Source organism: Bos indicus x Bos taurus, chromosome 18 (assembly GCF_003369695.1).
Source record: "Bos indicus x Bos taurus breed Angus x Brahman F1 hybrid chromosome 18, Bos_hybrid_MaternalHap_v2.0, whole genome shotgun sequence".
Classification (NCBI taxonomy): domain Eukaryota; kingdom Metazoa; phylum Chordata; class Mammalia; order Artiodactyla; family Bovidae; genus Bos; species Bos indicus x Bos taurus.
Window position 1 is genome coordinate 12,313,802 of NC_040093.1, and position 22,200 is coordinate 12,336,001.

General features: G+C 50.1%; 1 protein-coding gene across 4 annotated transcripts; it reads right to left on the minus strand.

Annotated features, from left to right (window-relative positions):
• Positions 1–50: 50 nt before the first annotated feature.
• On the minus strand, positions 51–20,273 carry CCDC61 (coiled-coil domain containing 61). Of its 4 annotated transcripts, none has more exons than XM_027515402.1 (14): positions 20,210–20,273; positions 12,005–12,163; positions 11,673–11,755; positions 8,686–8,843; positions 7,951–8,112; positions 3,310–3,520; positions 3,149–3,231; positions 2,290–2,459; positions 2,098–2,173; positions 1,661–1,797; positions 1,508–1,586; positions 1,278–1,332; positions 475–553; positions 51–360 (listed from the first exon to the last, which is right to left on the minus strand). In XM_027515402.1, exons 2-14 carry the CDS (start codon positions 12,150–12,152, stop codon positions 263–265), a joined length of 1,539 nt encoding a protein of 512 aa, XP_027371203.1. In that variant the 5' UTR covers positions 12,153–12,163; positions 20,210–20,273; the 3' UTR covers positions 51–262. The 4 variants fall into 4 exon arrangements, with proteins under 4 accessions (XP_027371203.1, XP_027371202.1, XP_027371201.1 ...); XM_027515401.1 differs by lacking the exon at positions 20,210–20,273 and adding an exon at positions 16,039–16,157 and having other exon boundaries at positions 475–550; XM_027515400.1 differs by lacking the exon at positions 20,210–20,273 and adding an exon at positions 16,039–16,157.
• Positions 20,274–22,200: the final 1,927 nt, after the last annotated feature.

Sequence of the window (22,200 nt, forward strand, 5' to 3'; positions counted from 1 at the left end):
TCTTCATTTCTCCCCACTCCACCCCAACCCTTCAGTCATAAACTGAGGGATCCCAAAGGCAAATATGTTTATTTACAAAACTCACTTACCCTCCCTCCCAGCAGGCCATGCCTGCGGGAGGGGGTGGGGCCTCACACGCCTGAGACCCCCCCCCCAAGAGCACCAGGAGGGGCGGGGCTGGGGCGGGGCCAGGACGCACCGGCCCCGCCCCCACGCCGAATCCAGCGGTGGGTGGGGTTGGAGGTCCAGTCAGCATCCGAGGTCACGACCGCATGTCCAGTCGGTTCATGTATTCCTGCAAGGCCTTCAGGCGGGCATCTATTTCGGCCATGTCAGCCGCCTGGTGGTCCGAGCTGTACTCTGTGAGAGCAGGCGTGGGTGTGGGGGTCTGTAAGGGGCCCAAAATCCTGCCCTCGGTACCATCCCAGTGGGCTCTGGGGCAGGAGAGGGGGAGGTGTTGAGTCCCAGGCTCACCTTTGATGGGAACCCAGCCCCCTGAACTGGCCAGGCGTCTCTGATGGCGACCGCGTTCAAGGGGGGTGGACTTCTGCTGCTGGGGATGGCGGGAAAGGGGGTCAGGCACCCTCTATTCCGGCACCCCCCAAATCCCACCAGAAATTCTAAACCAAAGGACCTCATAAAAATAAGGGGTGACATCTGCTGAGCACTTATGCAAAACAAGCTCCTTGTATCTTCACCAGAATCTTCTGAGGTGAATACTATTACAATTCCCATTTAGCTGATATAGAAACTATTGATAGCTACAGAAGCTAAGTAACTCCCTGAATCACACAGGTTATAGCAAGCGGAGGCAGGTTTTAAGACCTGGCAATTTGAGGCCAGAGCCTTGCTGCTAATCGGCATCCCCTGCTCTTCCGGTGGGCTTCCCCTGTGACTAAGCGGTAAAGAACCTGCTGGCCAATGCAGGAGGTGCGGGTTCGTTCCCTGAGTCGGGAAGATCCCCTTGGAGAAGGGAATGGCAACCCACTCCAGTATTCTTGCCTGCGAAATCCCACGGACAGAGGAGCCTGGCAGGCTACAATCCATGGGGTCACAAAGAGTTGGACACGACTTAGTGACTAAACAACAACCACCCTCCACCGCACCGTCATTCTCCCCTCCAACCCAAAGGTATCAAAACACTGCCTCCAGAGGAATTCCGAATCGCCCTTTACAACCCGACCCACTAGAATGGAATCACGGGAGAAAAAGAGCGCGAGCTTCTGGTGGTTTAATGCTGCCCCCGCCTTCTCCAAAGCCCGAGGAAAGACACTCACCGTATTGAACCCACTCCACGTGGTGGGGCTGGGCGCCTTCCCCCGGCGGCGAACGCTGAGAGGAGGGAGTGATCAGGGCCAATGGGAAAAGTCTGGGGCACCTCCCATCTCGCACTCTTCGTCGGTTTCAAGGCTCCAGCCTCCATCACCCAATCTCCCCTCAAAAGAGTGTTTTGAATCTCCCCAGACATCCGTTTGGAGGCGGTCCTTTCCCCCAGCCCAAGTTTTACCCTCCAGGGAGGGACTCAGAGAAATCCTCTAACTCGCTGCAGGAGCTGGCGGACGAGTAGCGGCTGCGGAAACTGTCCACTAGGGGGAGACGGAGAGTGTGAGCCTCCCGCACGGGCCACAATCCCGCCCAGCCCGCTCGCCAGCCCAGTTACCCGAGGAGCTGCGGTTTCGGGAGCGGTTAGCCGCGTCTCCTCGACCGGTCACCGCTGCCGGCGGCCGAGTCTGGCGAGACCAGGAGACGGATGGGCCGTCCCCGCTTCCTCCGCTGCCCAATCGGTTCCGCTGCTGCCTGGGGAACGAGAAATAAGACGTCCACCTGTGTGCCCAGTCCCGGGAAGGGCGTAGCTGCGCCCCTGCGGGTCACAGCTAAATAGGTGAAAACAATGCGGAGACACAGACCAGGAAGGGGTGTGAGAGACAAGCCATGGGGAGAGGGGAGGCTGGCAATCAGGAGAGGAGAAGGTCGGGCGGGAAGCAGGAGCAGGCGACAGGTGATGGAGATGGGAGAAGGGGCTGGATGAGGGCACGCTTCAGAGCGGCAGGGAAAGGGGCAGGGCTACGGGCAGGTGAGGAGGAAACATGCTCTAACTTCATCTTGATCTCTCTCTGCTTCTTCTCCTTGGCTTTCACAAAGGCTGTTGGGTCGAAACGGGGCACGCGACCACCTAGGACCGGGTGGGGGTGGGTATGGAGAGAAGAGGAGGCTGGGGTCACCGGATCACGCCCCCACAGTTCTAGTCCCACACACCTCCTCCCACGGGCAGGGAGGGCCATCACGGACCTGTGGGCGAGGGCGAGGGGCGGGCAGGGCGGCCTCGACCCCGGCCTCCGCGGCCGCTCTCCCGGGATGAGGAGCGGGCGGCGCCACGGCCACGCGACGTCGAGCGCTCCCGGGACGTGGAAGCCCGATCTTCCCGCGCCGAGGGCGGCACCACCGGCGGGGTCCGTCTCCTGGGAGCACGAACCCACTGTAAGTTTCCCACCGGTGACAACACTCTTCCCGGACTGCACCATCTCCGAACCTTCTATCCCAACCCCCACCCCCCCACCGTCAACTCCTAATATTCACTTCTTACACACGGTCCTCACAGACCTCTTTCCCCAGGCTTCACCCGCTCAGAACCCCCCAACCAACCCCCTAAAAAAAACCATCTGTCAGTTCCCTACATTCTAACACATCCTCTCAGTAGACCCTTCTCCCAGAGGTCTCCCAAGCTCCCTGGAAATCATTCCCAATTTTTCAACACGCACCCCAATACATGCCAGCAAACATAACCCGGATCCCCACCTGCTTAGCCACGCCCTCTCACTCAACTAGCCTTCAGGCTCCGCCCCTCTTCGATCCCTAGCTCCAGGCCGGCCTCCCGAATGCCGCCTCAGGCCTGCCCATCTCTCTACAGACCCCGCCCATCGTTTTCAACTACTGACTCCTTTCCTAAGCCGCTGGCAGCCCATTAGGTCCCTCCCACCCTCCATCCCCGCCCACTCAGGCCCGACCGGTCCTCTCCAACCTCTCTGGGCCCCGCCCCGTCACCCATGCCCCGCCCAGTCACGTGGGCTCCGCCCCGCCCATCTCGCCCCGGAGCCCACCCGCAGGCGGGTCCGCAGCGCCGAGGCCCCGCCCCGGGCGCGCCCCTCACCCCCTCTTGTACAGGGCCAGCTCGGTGTTCAGCGCCTTCAGCCGCGCACGCAGGCTCCGCTCCGACGCCTTCACCTCTTCGAGCTGCAGGGAGAGAAGAGGGGCGTGGAGGTCCAGACTAAAGCCAAAGTCCGGGCCCCGCCGGCCGCCCCGCCCCCTCACCTCCTTGGCGAGGCGGCGGCAATCCTGGCTTCGACGGCCCGACCCGCGGTGCCCGAGGCCGCGCTCCTGCCGCAGCTCCAGCTCCAGGCCGCGCACGAGCCCGCGCAGAGACTCGACCTCCTGGCGCGCCGCCCGCCCGGTCACCGCCTCCTCGCGCAACCTGCCCAGCTGGGCCTCCAGCTCGCGCTTCTCAGACACCAAGCGCGACACCCTGGGAGAAGGAGGTAGAAGGCGAATGCCGGGGCCGGGTGAGGGGCACGGTTCCATACTCTGCCCTCCTCCACCCGGGTGGGCACGCTCCGCTTGCGTTAGAGAAATGCAAATAAAAACCACCAAGAGATGCTGGGTTGACAGGACCTTTTTAAGACAGGGATCCAGCGCTCAACATCCACACCCACCAGTCCCAACATCACCTGACTGTAGGCAGATACACAGCACCACGGGGGAAGGCGTCCCAGAAACCTGCATCTCATTAGCCTATCGGTTTAACCACCACTTCACGGGAAATACAGAGGTCTGGTCAAGGCTATGGTTTTTCCAGTAGTCATGTATGGATGTGAGAGTTGGACTGTGAAGAAAGCTGAGCGCTGAAGAATTGATGCTTTTGAACTGTGGTGTTGGAGAAGACTCTTGAGTCCCTTGGACTGCAAGGAGATCCAACCAGTCCATTCTGAAGGAGATCAGCCCTGGGATTTCTTTGGAAGGACTGATGCTAAAGCTGAAACTCCAATACTTTGGCCACCTCATGCGAAGAGTTCACTCACTGGGAAAGACTCGGATGCTGGGAGGGATTGGGGGCAGAAGAAGGGGACGACAGAGGATGAGACGGCTGGATGGCATCACTGACTCGATGGACGTGAGTCTGAGTGAACTCTAGGAGTTGGTGATGGACAGGGAGGCCTGGCGTGCTGTGATTCATGGGGTCGCAAAGAGTTGGACACGACTAATCGACTGAACTGAACATGAATCACAGTGATAAAATCAACAAGAACCCTGGTGGTCCAGTGGTTAAGACTTTGCCCTTGCTTCCACTGCAGAGGGGAAGGGGTTGGATCCCTGGCTGGGGAACTAAGATCCCACAAGCCATGTGGCAAAAAAGAGAAAAAATCCAGAATGTGGGAAACTGTATTAATAACCTGGCTTCTTCCACAAAGCAGCAGCATGAAAAAGTAAAGGGGGCTGTAATAAATTAAGAGACTTAAGAAACACAACAAACTGTAATGTGGGGCCATATCTGAATACTTATTCACACAAGCAAATTACAAAAAGACATTTGCACACCCTGGGTATCAGATGACATTAAGGTATTTTTGTTAGTTTTGTTGGATGTCATAATACCGCTTATGTTTGTTGCTTTTATCAAAAATAACCTTATATGTTAAAAGATACATATTGAAATGTTTACAGAGGAGATCCAATATCTGGGATTTGCTTCTCAGAGGACAGGAAAGGGTGTAGATCATAGAAGATGGGCAAAATGTGTTAGATAACCATTGAAGCTGGGGCACAAGCACCTGTGTGTTATACTACTAGTTCTGTGCATGCTTGGAATTTTTCCTAATTAAACGTTTTCTAAAAATCTGTGGCTCCCCTACACTCTCCAAGGAGCTTCTTCATCTGGTCCCTTCCAGCTGACTTCCCCTCTCCCCTCCTCTCCTCCCACCTCCCTCTCCCACGATGCTCTTTGCAAATGCAGTTCCCTCCTCCTAAACCATCTCTCCTCCTCCTGGCAGGAATGACTCTACTCATCCTCCAAACATCAAGACCCCAGTGAAGCCTGCCTGGCCCCCCACCCCAGCCAGGGGTGAGGTCAGGTCCCTCTAGTCTCTGCCCCCCGGATCTCTGTACACTTCCTTCCCAACACCAATCACTGATCAGTGTGATTATCTGTTTTCTATCTGTATCCTTCCTCCAGCTCTCCGGTCAAACCCGGTGTCGGGATCCGGGTTTTGTGGCCAGGCTGACTGTACCCAACTCTATTCCAGCTCCTACGAGCTGTGTGACCTGGGGCAGTTTCACTTCACATCTCTGTGAAGTTGGATTATAATAATAACACCTACTGATAAGGTTGTAGGAATCTATAAAGAGTGCTTAGACTGTGTACAGTACTGAGTGATGGCTCAATAAACATCAAGTAGTGCCGGGAAGTGTACGTGGCACACCGTAGGAACTCATTAAATGTTAGATGAGTGAATTAATGAATCTTGGCCTCTTTCCAAACTCCCTAACTTCAAGTTGGGAAGAGGAAGGTAAGAATTGCCTGGCTCTGGCTCTCAGAGCAGAGAGCGCCGTCTTGTGGCCATTCTGGGAAACACATGCACACACGAGGAAGAATCACAGGGTTCTCCAGCCCAAAGAGCTCCCGCCGCTCAAAGGGGAGAGGTCTGGTCCTTCCTGAGCGCTCAGTCCTGCCGCCGGCGCACAGTGGCTGAGGAAGGAAAAGGGGCTTGAGCTGACTGCTTGGATACAAGGTTGAGCCTGGCCATAGTACTTTACTGTGTATGGAACAAATTCTCTAACCTCTCTGGGCCTCAGTTTTCCTCCATAAAATGATAGTAGTGCCTACTCTGGGAGGATTAAATGAATTAAATCATATGGCACTGAACAGAGTTCCTGGCACACAGTTAAGTGCTCAATAAACATTGCTGCTGCTGCTGCTAAGTCGCTTCAGTCGTGTCCGACTCTTAGCGACCCCTTGGACTGCAGCCCACCAGGCTCCTCTTTCCATGAGATTTTCCAGGCAAGAGTAGTGGAGTGGGTTGCCATTGCCTTCTCCAATGCATGAAAGTGAAAAGTGAAAGTGAAGTTGCTCAGACATGTCCAACTCTTAGCAACCCCATGGACTGCAGCCCACCAGGCTCCTCCATCCATGAGATTTTCCAGGCAAGAGTACTAGAGTGGGGTGCCACTGCCTTCTCCACAATAAACATTAGATACTGCTATTATTATTAATACTAAAAATAGTATTAGCCCTCCCCAATGTGTACCAAATAGGAAAAGGAGTACGTCAAGGCTGTATATTGTCACCCTGCTTATTTAACTTATATGCAGAGTACATCATGGGTAACGCTGGCCTGGAAGAAGCACAAGCTGGAATCAAGATTGCCGGGAGAAATATCAATAACCTCAGATATGCAGATGACACCACCCTTAAGGCAGAAAGTGAAGAGGAACTAAAAAGCCTCTTGATGAAAGTGAAAGAGGAGAGTGAAAAAGTTGGCTTAAAGCTCAGCATTCAGAAAACGAAGATCATAGCATCTGGTCCCATAACTTCATGGCAAATAGATGAGGCAACAGTGGAAACAGTGTCAGACTTTATTTTTCTGGGCTCCAAAATCACTGCAGATGGTGACTGCAGCCATGAAATTAAAAGGTGCTTACTCCTTGGAAGGAAAGTTATGACCAACCTAGATAGCATATTCAAAAGCAGAGACATTACTTTTCCAACAAAGGTCTATCTAGTCAAGGCTATGGTTTTTCCAGTGATCATGTATGGATGTGAGAGTTGGACTGTGAAGAAAGCTGAGCGCTGAAGAATTGATGCTTTTGAACTGTGGTGTTGGAGAAGACTCTTGAGAGTCCCTTGGACTGCAAGGAGATCCAACCAGTCCATCCTAAAGGAGATCAGTCCTGGGTGTTCTTTGGAAGGACTGATGCTAAAGCTGAAGCTCCAATACTTTGGCCACCTCATGCGAAGAGCTGACTCATTGGGAAAGACTCTGATGCTGGGAGGGATTGGGGGCAGAAGGAGAAGGGGACGACAGAGGATGAGATGGCTGGATGGCATCACCGACTCGATGGACCTGAGTTTGAGTGAACTCCAGGAGTTGGTGATGGACAGGGAAGCCTGGCGTGCTGCAATTCATGGGGTCGCAAAGCGCTGGACATGACTGAGCAACTGAACTGAACTGAACTGAATGTGTAGGACCCCTACCAGATGGAGACCAAGTCCCAAGCATACAGCAGGCACTCAGTAAATATGCTAGGAGCCTTTGCTTTCCTCACTTCACTCTTTAAGTCCCCTTGTTTTCAAAACATTCCCACCTTTGCACATGCTGTTCCCTCTGCTAAAACACTCTTCCCCACCCCAAGAACCTATCAGGTTCCTGTTACAGCCTCCCAAAGCAGAGGCTCCCTTTCCTGTCTCACCCCATCTCTATTTGCAATATACTCAGGTGGGTATGTGATCAAAGTCTCTGCCCCCTGGGCTGGCACTACATCATGGTTAGGGAAAGGTCAGCAAAAAAGAGGTACTCGGGGAAGGTGGATTCAACTGAATAGAGCCCTGCCTCACACCCTGCCTTTGCACCTGCCTTGCCCTTTGTCTGGAACACCCCACCCTCGCCAGGCAGGGTCAGGTCTCCCTCTGCACTCCCTCATCCATGGTGAATCTTCTCTGACTGCAGACATTGTCTCCCCCACTGGACTGGGAGCCCCAGGATAGGACCAGGACTGTCTCAGTCATTGCTGTGTCCCCAGCACCATTAACACACGGCGGGCACAAAAGAGTGGCTCAGAATAAATATTTGGGGAATGAGGGAGGGCCATCTTTCCAACACTGCTAAGCAGTGGGTCCTGCAGTGCACGATGGGATGTGTCCCCTCCCCCAGCCCCCACTGCCCACCCACCCCCAAGACTCACTGCTCCCGCAGGTGCCAGATCTCAGTTTCCCGGCCGTCCCGAGTGTCCTGGCCATCCAGCCCTCGAAGGCGGCTCAGCTCCTCCTTTAGTGAGCGAATGATGCCCTGCAGGACCACAGGGTCCGGCTTGCCCTGGTACGGGAGGGGCAGCGGGTAGTGAATCCTGAGAAGGATTAGAACCATGGCATCTCAGAGGCCAAGAATCCACCTGGGAAAGGACAGGTGACCATTTCTGGCTAAACACTACTACATGAAATTGGTTGAGAGTCTTCTGGGAACACTTGTTTTCCTGATGAAAACAGCAGATACAATTAGCAAGCACAGTTCTGTTCCATTTCCTTCTGCTTTGATACAGATGCAATGTCTGGAGGTCCGGCAGCTCTTTTGTGACCATGAAGAGATAATGATGAGGTCAAAAAGCCAATATGTCAAAGATGACAAAAGAAAAACAAAAAGAGAAGGAGGCTGAGTCCCTAATGAAGCTGTTGAGTAGCAGCCACCTACCTAGACATCTTGTTATGTGATAAACTATTGTTCAAGGCCCTGGTAATGGTTATCCTGATACTTGCAGCCAAACACAATACTAAACGACATAAACCTCAACACTGAAGATTCCAAAGGCAAGGCTTAAGCAACATGCCCACCTTGCCTTGGGTACCAGCGGTTCCTAAGTCCTAGCCACATCCTCTTCCACCTGACCACCAGCTACCAGCCTGGTGGGTACCCTTGTACCCACCTGTCAAACTCCACAGAGTAGATGAGGATCAGGTAGCGCTTGGAGTTGAGCTGGGCAGACCTCGAGGCCAAGGGGCCTGGGCGGCCCCCCATCTTTCGGTTCCGCAGGGACTCCAGATCTGTGTAGGTCAGCAGGTCAAGGGTGACCGACTCACTGCTCTGTTGGAGAGAATGGAGGAGTTGCCAAAAAACTCAACATGGCCACACCCAGAGCACACAACCCACACGCCCAGGCCATGCCCTGATCATCTGTTGCGCTAGCTGGGCTTGCCTACCCAGCCGTGGTAGGCTGTGGGTCAAGATGGCCCTCTGGTGCAGGAAATCATCAGAGGGACAAACTGGAAAGAACCGCAACTCTCAGCCACAGGAGACAGCTTAGTGGTGTGACTTCCAAGTGTTGTCTGCGCACCCCTGGGGGTCCCCAAGACCCTTTTAGGGGAGTACATGCAGTCAAAACAACTTGCGGAATAATAACTAAGATGTCATCTGCCTTTTCTTTCTGTGCTGACATGCGCACTGATGGTACAAAAGTCATGGTGGGTAAAACTGCTGGTGCCCATTAGCAGAATTCAAGCCAGGGGCGTCGAATGTACTAGCAACTGCTATATATTCCACGGCTGCTATACAGTCTCCACGGGGGAGGGGAGGCAGGGAGAAACACACAAAGAAATAGATAAATAAAAACAAAATGAAACCTATGAATGTCCCTGATGAACCTGCAAAACTTATTAATTTTTTTGAATCTTGACCCTTGAGCACACAGATGTTTACTACTCTGTGTGACAAAACAGAAAGTCCACATTTGGCTGCATATCCAAGTATGACACTTTCTAAGAAAAGCACTTGTGGGGCTGAATTTGGAGCTAAATTAGCCACTTTTTCATGGAACACTATTTTTACTTGAAAAGGTACTGACAGACAAAACCATGGTTATTTAGTCTTTGATATTTGGCAAGCATTTTCTCAAAAATGAACAAAGTGAGCCTGTCACTTGAAGAAAAACAGCTAACAGTATTTGTTGGCAACGATAAAATTCAACCTTTAAAGTGAAAATTCAAATTTTAGAAAACTTGGGCCTGCCACTGCGGGCTTGACAGTTTCTCAATGTTGAAAGATTTTCCTGGCCAGATCAGTGAGGATATTAACAAATGTGACTTCCTAATACTGTATAATGAAATGTGGCAACCTCTGAAAGATCTGCACAATTCCATGAAGCAATATTTCCCAAATGACCAACTCCTGATGTTACAAGTGATATTACAAACCCATGATGTTACAAAATAGGTAAAAGATACTTGCAAAGTACAAGATATGCCAATAGATTTTAATATGACAGCATAGGAAAAATTCATTGATATGGTCTCAGATTCCACATTGCAAGAAACCTTTCAGAAACTACCATGTATCCAATTTTAATGTGTGAGCAGAATTATCCGAAAAAACTATTAAAGGACTACCTTTGCCAGCTACATAGCCTCCTGAGGATTTTTTTTTTTTTTCTGCATGTATGTCAACCAGGACACATCACAACAGACTGAAGAAGCACATGATAACCTAGCAGTTATCTATTAACCCAGATAGTAAAGAGATTTCAATAATGTTTTTTTAAAAAAACTACATTTCTTTCTAAATAATTTTGGTTTTGAGACTACTATTCATAAAAATATTACTTAGGTCAATAACAGGTTTGTTATTGTTATTAAATGAGTTCATAAATATCTTTATATTTTTCTCAGTTTTAATTTATGACATGGCGAACAAATACTGCTAGATGAAACAGGCATAAACAAAAGCTCTTTGGTATCCTCGGTAATTTTTAAGCATATAAAAGGGTCCTAAGACCAAAAAGTTTGAGAACCTCTGGGTTAAATAAATCATGATGCATGGGTACACTTGAATGCTAAGCAACCACTAACAAGGATGACAAACTCAAAAGTTACAATAATAATAAAAACAGGCAACATCTGTTTAGTGCTTATTGTGAGTCAGGCACTATTCTAAGCTTTTTACATATAACTCATTTAACCTGCATAACCCTCTGAAAAGGGGACTATCACCCCCACATTACAGATAGGGAAACTAAGACACGGAGGGGAAGTAATTGGCCCCGGGCACCCAAGTAGTAAGCGGTAGTGATGAGTCTGACTTTTAGCATCTATAATCTTGGCCATTATGCTATACTGCTTATAGACACCAAAATGTTAACAGTCTAAGGTGGGGGATAGAAAGGGAATTAAGACTCTCACTTTCTAAGTCACACACATTAATATCATCACAATTTTATGAGTGTAATTTTATCCATAATCAGAGAAATAATGCAGTTCATAGTTTTCAAACGATGTCTGAATAGTATCTACGTTCCAACCTGCTTCTTTTTTTCATATTAATACTTTCAACTACTTGACATATATTTTTTTTTCAACTGTCTGTCTAGTGGGAGCACTGAATGTCAGGTTCGTGAGGGCAGATTTTGTCTCTTTTGTTCAGTGTTGTATTTCCAGTGCCTGGCACACAACAGATTCCCAGTAGATGAAATGATTAGCTACATCCACTGATATGACTAAATTTTTTATGAAATACTGTTGGATCTTTTTTAAAGGTTACAGAATACCTTGGGAAATTTATCAACTCTGTAAAATTAGAGATCTGCAAATATACACACCACACATGTTCACAAGTGAATAGAGAAATGGAGAGATGGCTGGAGTGATTTTCATCAAAATACTAACAAAATATTACCAGGAGTGAACATGAGGAATGCAGTGATTTTTACTTTCTTCTTTACATTTCTCTGTGACTTGAATTTTCTCCATGAGAACCACTGTCATCACAATTACAATGACAATACGCCATGTACATTTGGGAAAGAAGAAAAGACAGCCCTATTTCCTCAATGAAAGAGAAGTAGAAGGTCTTGCATACATCAGACGGGCATCTACCCTCCCAGGGACCCAGAGGACAAAAACCTCCCCCAACCCTGGCCCCTACCTGGGTGAGGGCCGACTCCAGCATGTTACAGAAGATGCTGAACTGTTTGAAGTTCCCTGTCTTGTGAGTCAAATCTTCGATGACTAGGTAGAGAGAAAAGTCCTTCCTGAGCTCCGACCACGTGCCCAGCCCAAGGGCAATGCACCCAAGCTTTCTACCTTTCCCCAGCACCAGTGCCTCTGGCCCGAGGGATGAGTCCTACACACCCTCCCCCTTAGAGAGCTCTGGTCAGGTAGAAGGGGCAGGTGAGCAGGATCCAGACTGGCCTCATCTTCTGGGAGACACTGACTCTGGGGAAGGACAGGCGAGCCCACCCAGGCAGGCACACTCACAGTTGGCATCGAACTCGCCCCGCCACTGGTCGGCCGTCATCCGATCCTCCACCTCCAGCTCTAGCACCTGCCCAGACACCATCACCCGCACAGCATGCTCCACACCCCGGAAGACGTAGTCCACCTGCAGGCCAGCAGGCTGGTCCATGGCCAGAGTCGCTGGAGAGGTGGATGAGACAGAGACCCAGAGGGGCTGAGAGCCCAGGCTCAGGAGCTGGAAGGCCAGAATCCTGGTCCCACCATGCACCACCTTAGGAAGAGACTCTGCCTCTCTGTGCTTCAGTTTCCTCATCTGGAATATGGGTACAGAACAGCACCTACCTCATAGAGCTGTCATGAGGATTAAACTGAACAATACACGTAAAGGCCCTGGGAACTGTGTTCTGCACGTTATTAGGCCTAATATATGCTGATTAATAGAATATATGATTTCCAATAAGAGAATCATGATTAATACTATTATTAATTTATTAATCCCTATATGCATTATATATTTATTACTTATTCATTTATTCAAACGTTTGTGAAGAAAAGTCAAGCTGGAAAGAAAGATGGAGCATTGAGATCAGGCTGGACAGGGATTTTAAATAGGGGGTCAAGGGCAGGCCTTCTGTGGAGGTGACATTTGGGCAGAGAACTGAAGGAGGTGAGGGAACAAACCATGTGGCTACCCCTAAGGAGAGTGCCCCAAGTCTAGAGAAGAGCCAGTGCATGGCTAACAGATTCTCCATGAGACACCTGAAGCATTTAAACTGAAGTAATCATTGATCTTCTTCATTAGTCCATTGCAAGTATAAGTACTTTCTCTTAGCCAACATGACTACTACTCACTGTTAGTGCTAGAGAAGCTGGAGGAGGGGGTCAGGCCGCCATCCTCAGCCTGAGTTCTAGGGAGTCATTCAGAATGCCAGCCCCGGGCTGCCTGAGTTCATAACCAGGTTCAGCTCTGGGCATGTACGTGGGCGAGAAACTTAACCTCTCCTGGAGCCAGATTCCTTACCTTTAAAGCACATGCCCTGCCATACAGAGTGAAGTAAGTCGGAAAGAGAAAAACAAATATTGTATATTAACACATATATATGGCATCTAGAAAAATGGTAAGGATTGGGAACCATTTGGTACGGAATGGAACTTACCTGCAGGGCAGGAATACAGATGCAGATTTAGGAAATGGTCTTAAGGACACAGGCAGGGGGAAGGAGGGAGTGGGACGAATTGAGACAGTAGCACTGATATATATACACTCTAACTCGTGAAATAGATATAGCATGGGGAGCTCAGCTTGGTGCTCCGTGTTGACCTAGAGGGGTGGGGTGGAGGGTGGGTGGGAGGGAGGCGCAAGATGAGGGGGATATATGTACATTTATAGCTGATTCACATTGTACAGCAGAAACTAACACAACATTGTAAAGCAATTGTACTCCAGTTTAAAAATAAAAAAATAAAGCACATGCTATCCTGGGTGCTGGGGATATGATGAGAAACCATATTCTATCCCTACCCTCAAGAAGGCGGCAATAGAGACATAAAAATGTCAAGAAGAGGAGAAAGAGGATGCTAGTGGGTGGGGGTTGCTCTTTTTAGCTAAGGGGGCCACGGAAGGGCCACCCCCTCCCCACTGAGCAGAGGCCTGGATGGAAGAGAGGAGATGGGTGAATATCTGGGGAATAAGCTCCATGTAGAGGGAACAGCCAGGCAAAGGCTCCAAGGTGGGATGTTCCTAGTTTGTTCTGAAAACAGCAAGGTCAGCGTGAGGGAGGGAGAGGGGAAAGTGAGGAGATCAGAGACGTAACGGGCCAGATGATGTTCCTGCAGGCCTTTGTAAGCCCATAGGAGGATAACAGCATTCATCTCCCTGGACTGGCGTAAAGATTAAATGAATTAACCATGTAAAAATCCTCAGCAAAATTGAGCCACGTGTGACACACACCAAGCATTCAATATGGATTGGCATCATCATCATTTTTTACTGAAATGTAATTGATGGACATTATGTGAGTTTCAGGTGTACTACATGGTGACTTGACATCTGCACACATGATGGAATGATCACCACAATAAGTCGAGGAAACATCTGTCCCTGTACAAAGTTACTTCAATATTATTGACTATATGATGTGGCTTGCTTTATAACTGGAGGTTTGTACCTCTTAATCCTCTTCATCTATTTCATCCCCACACCTGACCGTCATTATTCTTGTTATTACTACTTTGTGGCTGTTTCTGAGCTTGAAAGGGACTAGAAAGACAAGGCAAGCCCATTCTCTCCCCAGTGTACAGATGGGGAAACTGTGGCTCCGTGAGAAAAAGAGCTCTGTCCAGAGTCCCAGAGGTGCTCCAAAGACAGAGCCACCAACAGCTGTCCCCCACTCAGATCACAGGAACCCCTCCTGTGCTTAACTTCCTTCTCTTTAGTCCTTCCTTCTCTTTAGTCTCTTTAGTCCTCACACTTTCCCCAGTTTAGTCCTTCCTGAAGTCTGATATTAGAAAATCTAATATTTTGAGAAAAAGACGAGCCCTGGGAATTCACTGTTTATCCAGTGGTTAGGACTCCTTGCTTTCACTGCAGAGGGCCTGAGTTCAATCCCTGGTTGGGGAACTAAGATCCTGCAAGCCAGGCACAGTGGAGCCAAAAAATAAATAAATAAAATTAAGTGCCACTATTAAAAAAAAAAAAATGAGCCCTGAATCTCTTAGGTCAGTGATTTTTAATCTTTTTAGAGTCCTAGAGTCTTTGCAAATCTAATGAGATCTCTTAAGTCTCCCCAGATAAATTAATAGATCCAAAAACCTTTGCCAAGTAATTTCAGGGCCTCCCAGAATACCACTCTTGAAGCCCATCCACAGATCCCCTTTCTCAAAGGCCCAAAGACAATTGCCTGAGCCCCAGACATCTTGAGAGGCTTCTCTGACCCTAGGTCCAGGCTCTTAACTTCATTTGGGGAAGGCGTCTCTGGTGCTTTGGAGGTGCTGATGAAATCTGGAGACCACTTTGCCTCGGAAAATTCACACTCTCACAACTGTACTTTCATTCTCCGGAGTTTCAGAAATGGGGGTTAATAATTCCTGACCTACTGGCAAACAAACAGCTACACATTTCAACATATCCCTCAGTCCCCGGCCCTCAATACGGGTGCCAGGCAGCGCTGGCCCCGCCCCACCGGGTGTTCTAAACCCCGCCCACCCACTCTGCCCCTCCCACGCCGCAAGCCAATCAGCGGCCGCGCCGTCCAGGTTACCAAGGAGTCAAAAACAGCTGCGGAACACCTGCTGAACCACGCAGCCTAACCGCCCCTAATTCACCAAGGTACTCGTGGTACCCGATCCGGGAGACGGAGGAGGAAGAGGGCCTGCCCCACCCCATCCCGGCTGCTAACCCGGCCCCGCCCTCCTCCTTACCCACTCCCGCACAAAAGCCCCCCATTCATAGCCCTTCAGTTGCTAACAGGGATTTTCTCATCCAATTGTCCTGATGACAAACCCGCCCACCTCAGTCCCCAGATATTAAGCCCCTGAATATTTTGCCCGAATTCAATCCTCTCCTTACACCTGCCTCCTTCACCTGCACAAACTTTACCCGCTCCCCTCCCTCCATTCCCTCTTCTAGACAGAATAATCTCCACACTCGCCATCCCCACAGTTCGACTCTCCCCCTCCTGACACCAGCTCCCCAACACTCATTCCCTATATTCTGGCCACTACCCCCTCTCCAAGTCCCCCATGTTCTACTGGGGCTCCCCCTAACATTCTATTTGAATTTTGTCCCCCCTACGCTGTTCCGCCTGGATTCTATCCGCATATCAGCCCAAGGTTCTACTCCACACACACCCCATTTTTCAGCCTGTATTCCATAACCCTTGTATTTCATCTGGATTCCGTCCCCTCTCAAATTCTATGTATACTCCCTCTCTCGCCCGCCCCCCGCATTTTCCATTTCTCTTCCCTTGATCACCACGCCCGGACCCTGCGATCCTCCAGACCCTGAGCCCCTCCTCCCTCCTTCACGCCCGACCCCACCCCCACTGTCCTTCTACCTGCATCCCCCATCCGTGCTCTGTGACCGCCGACCAGTGGCCCATCCTGGTTGCTGGTTTTGTTCCAGTACCAGGTCTCTCCACCTCAGCTTTCTGACACGTCCCCCCTCCCCAACCCAGCGGGGATGCCTTGCCTTTGAAGCGCCGCCCCCCGACCCCACCCCCGTCAACCCGTGACGTCAGAACCTCCACTTCGTGCACTAAGTGTGGACTCTCCAGCGCCCCACTCTGGGCCACACACCTAACCCCATTTCTCTGGCCTCATGACATCATGGTTTTAGTGCATGAGTGCACGCGCGCATACACACACACACTCATTTTCCAACTCCCAGCCCTCCCATCTTTCGCTAAAGTGACCCGCCTGTGCATTTTCAATGTTGCATTACCACCCCAGCTCCTCTTCCCAAACTGTGCTCCCTGGATATTTCAGATTTCACAGGACCGACCAGAGCTGACAATCCTTACGCTGGGCTCCCCCAAAACAAATCCAAATCACCACCTCCCACACCAGATATGAGTAAATCCCCGCCCCTGGCAGTCCCCACCCTTGATGGTTGTTTCCCCACTATCTGCCACCCCCAAACAGTCCAGCCAGTCATGACCTAGTGCGCACATGCATGCACATGTGCACATGTGTGTGCGTGCGCGCGCGCACACACACACACACACACACACACACACACACACACACGGCCTGGCCTAAGTAACTCCTCCTAGCCCCATTCCAAGCTCATGGCCCCTGGCCCCCACCCCCAGCCATCACATGGTTGAATTAGGGCTGAACAGAGCCCCCTCTCCCTTAGCCCTGCACTCCAAAATACAGACCAAGGTCTTCCACACTATCCCCTTGGAATGTAGACCCCAAAACCCTTTAAGACACCCCACCATCCAGACCTCCATAGTGCACACTGAAGCCCATCACCACCCCCTGGGGTATCAGACTCTCCCTCCCCTGCCATCCTTCAAATGTGTTTTGCCTTAGATAAACACCATGCCCACTTAACAACCAATGATTCACCATTAGTTCCACTCTCTGGTAGGTACGTAACCATCCCCCATTTTGTAGATGAAACTGAGACTTGCCTGGAATCCTGCAGTGAGGGACTGGCACATTCACCCTCTACTCATTCCTCAGCGGCCCTTCCCTGACTACCACCTTCCAGTTCCTCCCCTAACCCTCTGCTCCTTTCCCTCCCAGAACAAATCCAAATGGGGCCTCACACCTTAAGCACTCCAGGGTTCAGATCCTAACCCACAGTGTGACCCCAGGCAAGTCATTTAGCCTCTCCCAACCTCTCTCCATTGGTGAAGCAGGGATAATAAGAACTCCCGCCTCACATAGGATTATTGTGGGAACTGAATTAGTCAGTATATATAAGATGCTTCAAATAGTGCCTGGCACTTGGTCAGCTATTACCATCTGTACAACTAGCTGATGATAAGTTGGCAAGCCAGATGCCCATGAAGGCACAGCCATTTTGACCATTCTTGTATCTTCAGCTCCCCGGGCCTGGCACAGATCAGCAGCTGCTTGTGAATTCATGCTCGATACCAGGAGACAGGGTTCAGGGCACTGGAGATACAAGCAAGGTCTTCTCCTCTCAGCTCACTCCTCTGTCATCTTCCAGGTCTCAGCTCCAGTGTCCCCCCTGCTGCAGGAAGCCCTCCCTGACTCCCAAGCTGGGTAAGGACTGCCTCAATCACTTCAGGGTTCCCAACACCGGCCAGCACCAGGCCAACAACAAAGGGGAGTTGACTGATGAAGAGTTCAACCCCGAGCTCTGAACTGACCTGTTTCTCAAAGTAAGGAATGCAGACCTTCAGCTTCAACATGGGAGTTGGTGACAAGGCAGTGTTCTGGGCGTGGTCCCAAAGCTAGAGGCAGAATCTCTGGAGGTGGGCCCAGGAATCTGCATTTCCCACAAGCTTCCCCAGCACAAACTAGAGCTGAGATCTTCTGCTACTGGCCACCACATTCTGCTCAGTTTATGACCCCATCTAGACCCCAACACACAACCCAACACCCTCCCAAAGCTTAACAGTCCTGCCCTATATCACAGGGAGACCTCTCAAGAAATGTAATGGTGAAACAGTACAAATAACACCTTTAAGTGGAGAAGGCAATGGCACCCTACTCCAGTACTCTTGCCTGGAAAATCCCATGGACGGAGCCTGGTAGGCTCAAGTCCATGGGGTTGCTAAGAGTCGGGCACGACTGAGCGACTTCACTTTCACTTTTCACTTTCATGCATTGGAGAAGGAAATGGCAACCCACTCCAGTATTCTTGCCTGGAGAATCCCAGGGATGGGAGCCTCGTGGGCTGCTGTCTATGGGGTCGCACAGTCAGACACGACTGAAGCAACTTAGCAGCAGCAGCAGCAGCAATACCTTTAAGTACTATGCACGTTTCTAGTTGCTGAGTTCTAGATCCACTTGGAGCCCACACTCTGAGGGACGTCGAAGTAGCCCAGTGGATATAAACAAACACTAATCTACGTGAAGTAGTGGTGAGTGTTATGAAAAAAAATAAAGCCAGAGGGTGACAGAAGCTATTTTGGTTTTGGGTTGTCAGTGAGAGCCTGGGGGAATTCATTGCAGACAGAGGGGACAGCAAGTACATTTCCCAAGTGGAGATTTTATTGCTGTTTGATGGACAGCAAACGGGTTGGGGCAACTGAAGCAGGATGAACAAGTGGGATTGGTGGGATTTGAGAGCATGGAAGAGGGGGAGCTGGATCAGGTGGGGCCTCGTAGGCTTGGCGAAGACTTCTACTGCATGAGATGGGAGCCATGGGGGGGTTATGAACAGCAGAGCAACATGATCTGACTTTTTTTTTTTTTTTTGATCTGACTTTTGAACTAACTTGACCGTGGGGTCAAGGGTAGAGGCAGGGAAGTCAGTGAGAAGGCCACTGCAGCAGACCAGGTAAGAACAGGTGATGGCTTAGGCCAAATGTAGCAAAGGAGGTGGTGGGATATGACTGGATTCTGGATGTGGTGTTTTTCTTTTTTTTAAGCTATGCTGTGCAACATGTGGGATTTTAGTTTCCTAACCAGGGATCGAACCGGCACCCACTACATTGGAAGCGCAGAGTCTTAACATTGAACCACTAGGGAAGTCCCATGTGTTCTGAAGGTTGATCATGAGATTTGCTGACTGATGGACAGTACGTGGGTGAGAGAACAGGAAGGAGTGAAGGCCGACTCCAAGGTTTCTGTCCTGAGTACCTGGAAGGATGGAACTGTCATCAACTAGGTTTGGAGGCTGAAGGGGAAAACTCCAAGTTTAGTTTGGGACACGTTTTTGAAGTCTGTGTGTCAGCTGGACTTCCAAGTAGAGAACAGTAGTGCCAGCCACTGCACATATGAGCCTTGAGTTCAGGGTAGAGACTCCAAATGGAGATACACACTTAGAAACATCATTACATAAAGAGTATATGAAACCAAGAGGCTGGGTGAGTCCACCAGGTGAATGGTATAGCCAGAGAAGAGAGAAGGTCATTCTTCTGGTGATGAAGCTGAGGCACAGAGGATTAAACAACTCACCCAGTGGCAGGGCCAACGTTCAAACTAAAGCAACCCAATGCCAGAGCCCACACTCTTAACCACCCGTGGCATTATTAAGAAGTCTGAGTTAATTCACATGCAACATTTGGTAGGTGCCTGTCACACAGCCCTCAGTAAACGTTACGTGTATCAAAAGCCTTCACAAGTCGTCAAAACACACTCTCATCCCTGGAGTCTTCACACATTCCTTCCCACAATATTGTTCTTCATCTGCCCTCCACCCAAATCAAAGCTTGTTAACAGATGGCAGGGACCTCCACCACTCCACATCGCGCTGTAATAATCCTCTGTCTTAAAACCTCCCAATAAATTGCAAGTCTGTCCTACAAGGGCATTTCTACGTTTCACCATCTGCTGTATCCTACTTTACACACTTTCCCCGTTCAAGAGCCTCATGCGAAACAGAAAGCAGCCCCCGACTCACATACTACCCTCTGTCTCACAACCTCTCACGAAAGCGCCTACCCGTGTTAAAGGCAACCCCTCCCGATTCTCACACTACTAGGTCAGATGCCTGCTCAGCCCATTCTCCCCCCAGAGCACCCCCTCGCCCCCAGGATCGCTACTCCGACCCACGCACCCGCAACCCTAGCCGTCTCTCACCTTCTCCAGGGACGCCCCTCCTCGCGAGCGGTTCAACTGCCGAAGCTCCAACCCCGCCCCAGGATCCGGCCTTCTCGCTGCTGATTGGTTCTGGCTTACTCGCAGCCAAGTTCTCATTAGTCAAAACAGACGCCCGTCACTTCAGTCCCCTCCAGAGCTTGCAATTGGTCAACTCGGAAGAGAAGTTCCAAAATGTGTCGGAGCGTCAGTTTCCTCTCCAATCACTATTGGCTGGAAACTACTGCCAATCATAGAAAGAAGGTTGCACCTCGGAGAGGGAGGAAATCCCGGAAGTAGCTCTTTGACTCCGCCCACAACCCCCTGCGGCAGAGCAGACCACGCCCATATGGAGGGACGGGGGCGGGACGGGAAAGTGTCCGACGCACATGCGCAGAGCGAGGTCTTCGCCTCGGGTTAAGACGCTAAGGAAATGTTCTTAGCGTGAAGACTGGTTGAGATTTATCGTCGGTCGGTGTGTTCCAAGCCTGCACTTAGCAGTTTGCAGGCCTTGGCTTATTTAAAATTAGCAAAAACCCTGCACTGTGGGAGCTATTATAATTCCCATCTTGTCACTAAGGAAATAGGTTCAGAGAAGTACAGCCACTGGCCCGGGATCACACAGCTTGAAAACTACCCCTATTTTGGTTTAAGAGTTATCAACAGGGTGATATAGCTTACAGAATTTAATAGGGGAGTAAGGGAGGGGAGCGTTCTTTAAGAAAAGGAATACAAAATCGCTAACACAAAATTCAGTATGGGTATGAAAATTTACTTAGAATGTGAAATAATAACATATTACATATTTAAAAGAGCTGGCAAATACCACAAACATTGCAAAATCCCAGAAGATAATTGTCACGCGAGTGTATGTTCCTCGGTTCTTTGTCTCATCACAACAGATTTGGAGCAACGGACATTAAAGCCCTCGGCGCATCACAGCTCTCGGGTCTTGGACAAACTGTGTTACAGCTCTTAGGCAATTCAGTGTTACAGCTCCATTTTATTTAGAAGAGAGAGAGAGAGAGATATAAAGAAAAGAGCGCAGGCACGTGGGAGAGAGAGTCTGAAAGAAAGCGCTTTGGCTCCTCCTTTTATATGTTTTTTCCTCCACCTGGGCCTGCCCTATGCAAATTGGGCTTAGCCAGGAGTTTGTTCTGTTTGTTCTGCCTGAAGTCTTCACTCTGGTCCTCGGACCTTCCTTGTCTTTTAGCCACCGCCATTTTGGACTCCTTTTCCCTATTCTACCTACCTAACATTCCCCTCTCAAGAGATGGGAAGCCCAATTCTTTGGGAATAGGGGCGTCGAGGTCTTTCTGGCTACTTCCTGCTGAACTGGGGCGGCGAGCGGTATTGGGCCTCCCCCTCTTGCTAGTCTCAATCTTCAGAGTCCTTATAGCGGTGTCCAAGGGCGTGTGATATTTTCCGTGGTCAGCTGTAGTTTTATATCTTTGTTGAACTGGCACTGCATGTTGTAGCTGGTTGACCTGGTCAGAGACAAAACAGGTTAGACAATTGACAGTACATGGAATAATCATAGGCATCATCAATATAGCATAACGAGGACTAGTAGGGACATTGGTCAATTTTAAATTCACATCGCCAGGATAGCTCAAGTCCCTCCTTGTTCAGGGATCAGAAGATCTATCTCCTGTCTGTTTTGGAGTACAGTCTCTGTCAAGCTGTGTTGGCTCCTTAGAGTTATCCTGAGAAATCTTATCCCCAGAAACCAGATTTTGGGGGTGTTCATTAGAACGGCACTCATTGGTAGTTCTGAATAGGTATCTGAGAGCTCTCAGGGGCTCACAGGTGTATTGAGTGTCCTCTTCTGTTTTCTTCCATGGCTTGACTCGTGAGTAGTGAATCCAGGAGTCATGTCCTGGTACCTTGACTGCTGTGGGGGTAGAAAGTATTACAGGGCAGGGGCCCTTCCATGTGGGCTGGAGTTGAGCCTTTGGGAACCCATCTTTCCAGACTTTAATTAGGACTTGAGT

Excerpts from the sequence above, each read along its gene's own strand:
- CCDC61 (XM_027515400.1), bottom strand. Across the intron at positions 8,844-11,672 it reads TGGAGTCGGCCCTCACCCAG|AGCAGTGAGTCGGTCACCCT; the intron begins GTAGGGGCCAGG and ends TCTCTCCAACAG. Across the intron at positions 8,113-8,685 it reads TACTCTGTGGAGTTTGACAG|GATTCACTACCCGCTGCCCC; the intron begins GTGGGTACAAGG and ends AATCCTTCTCAG.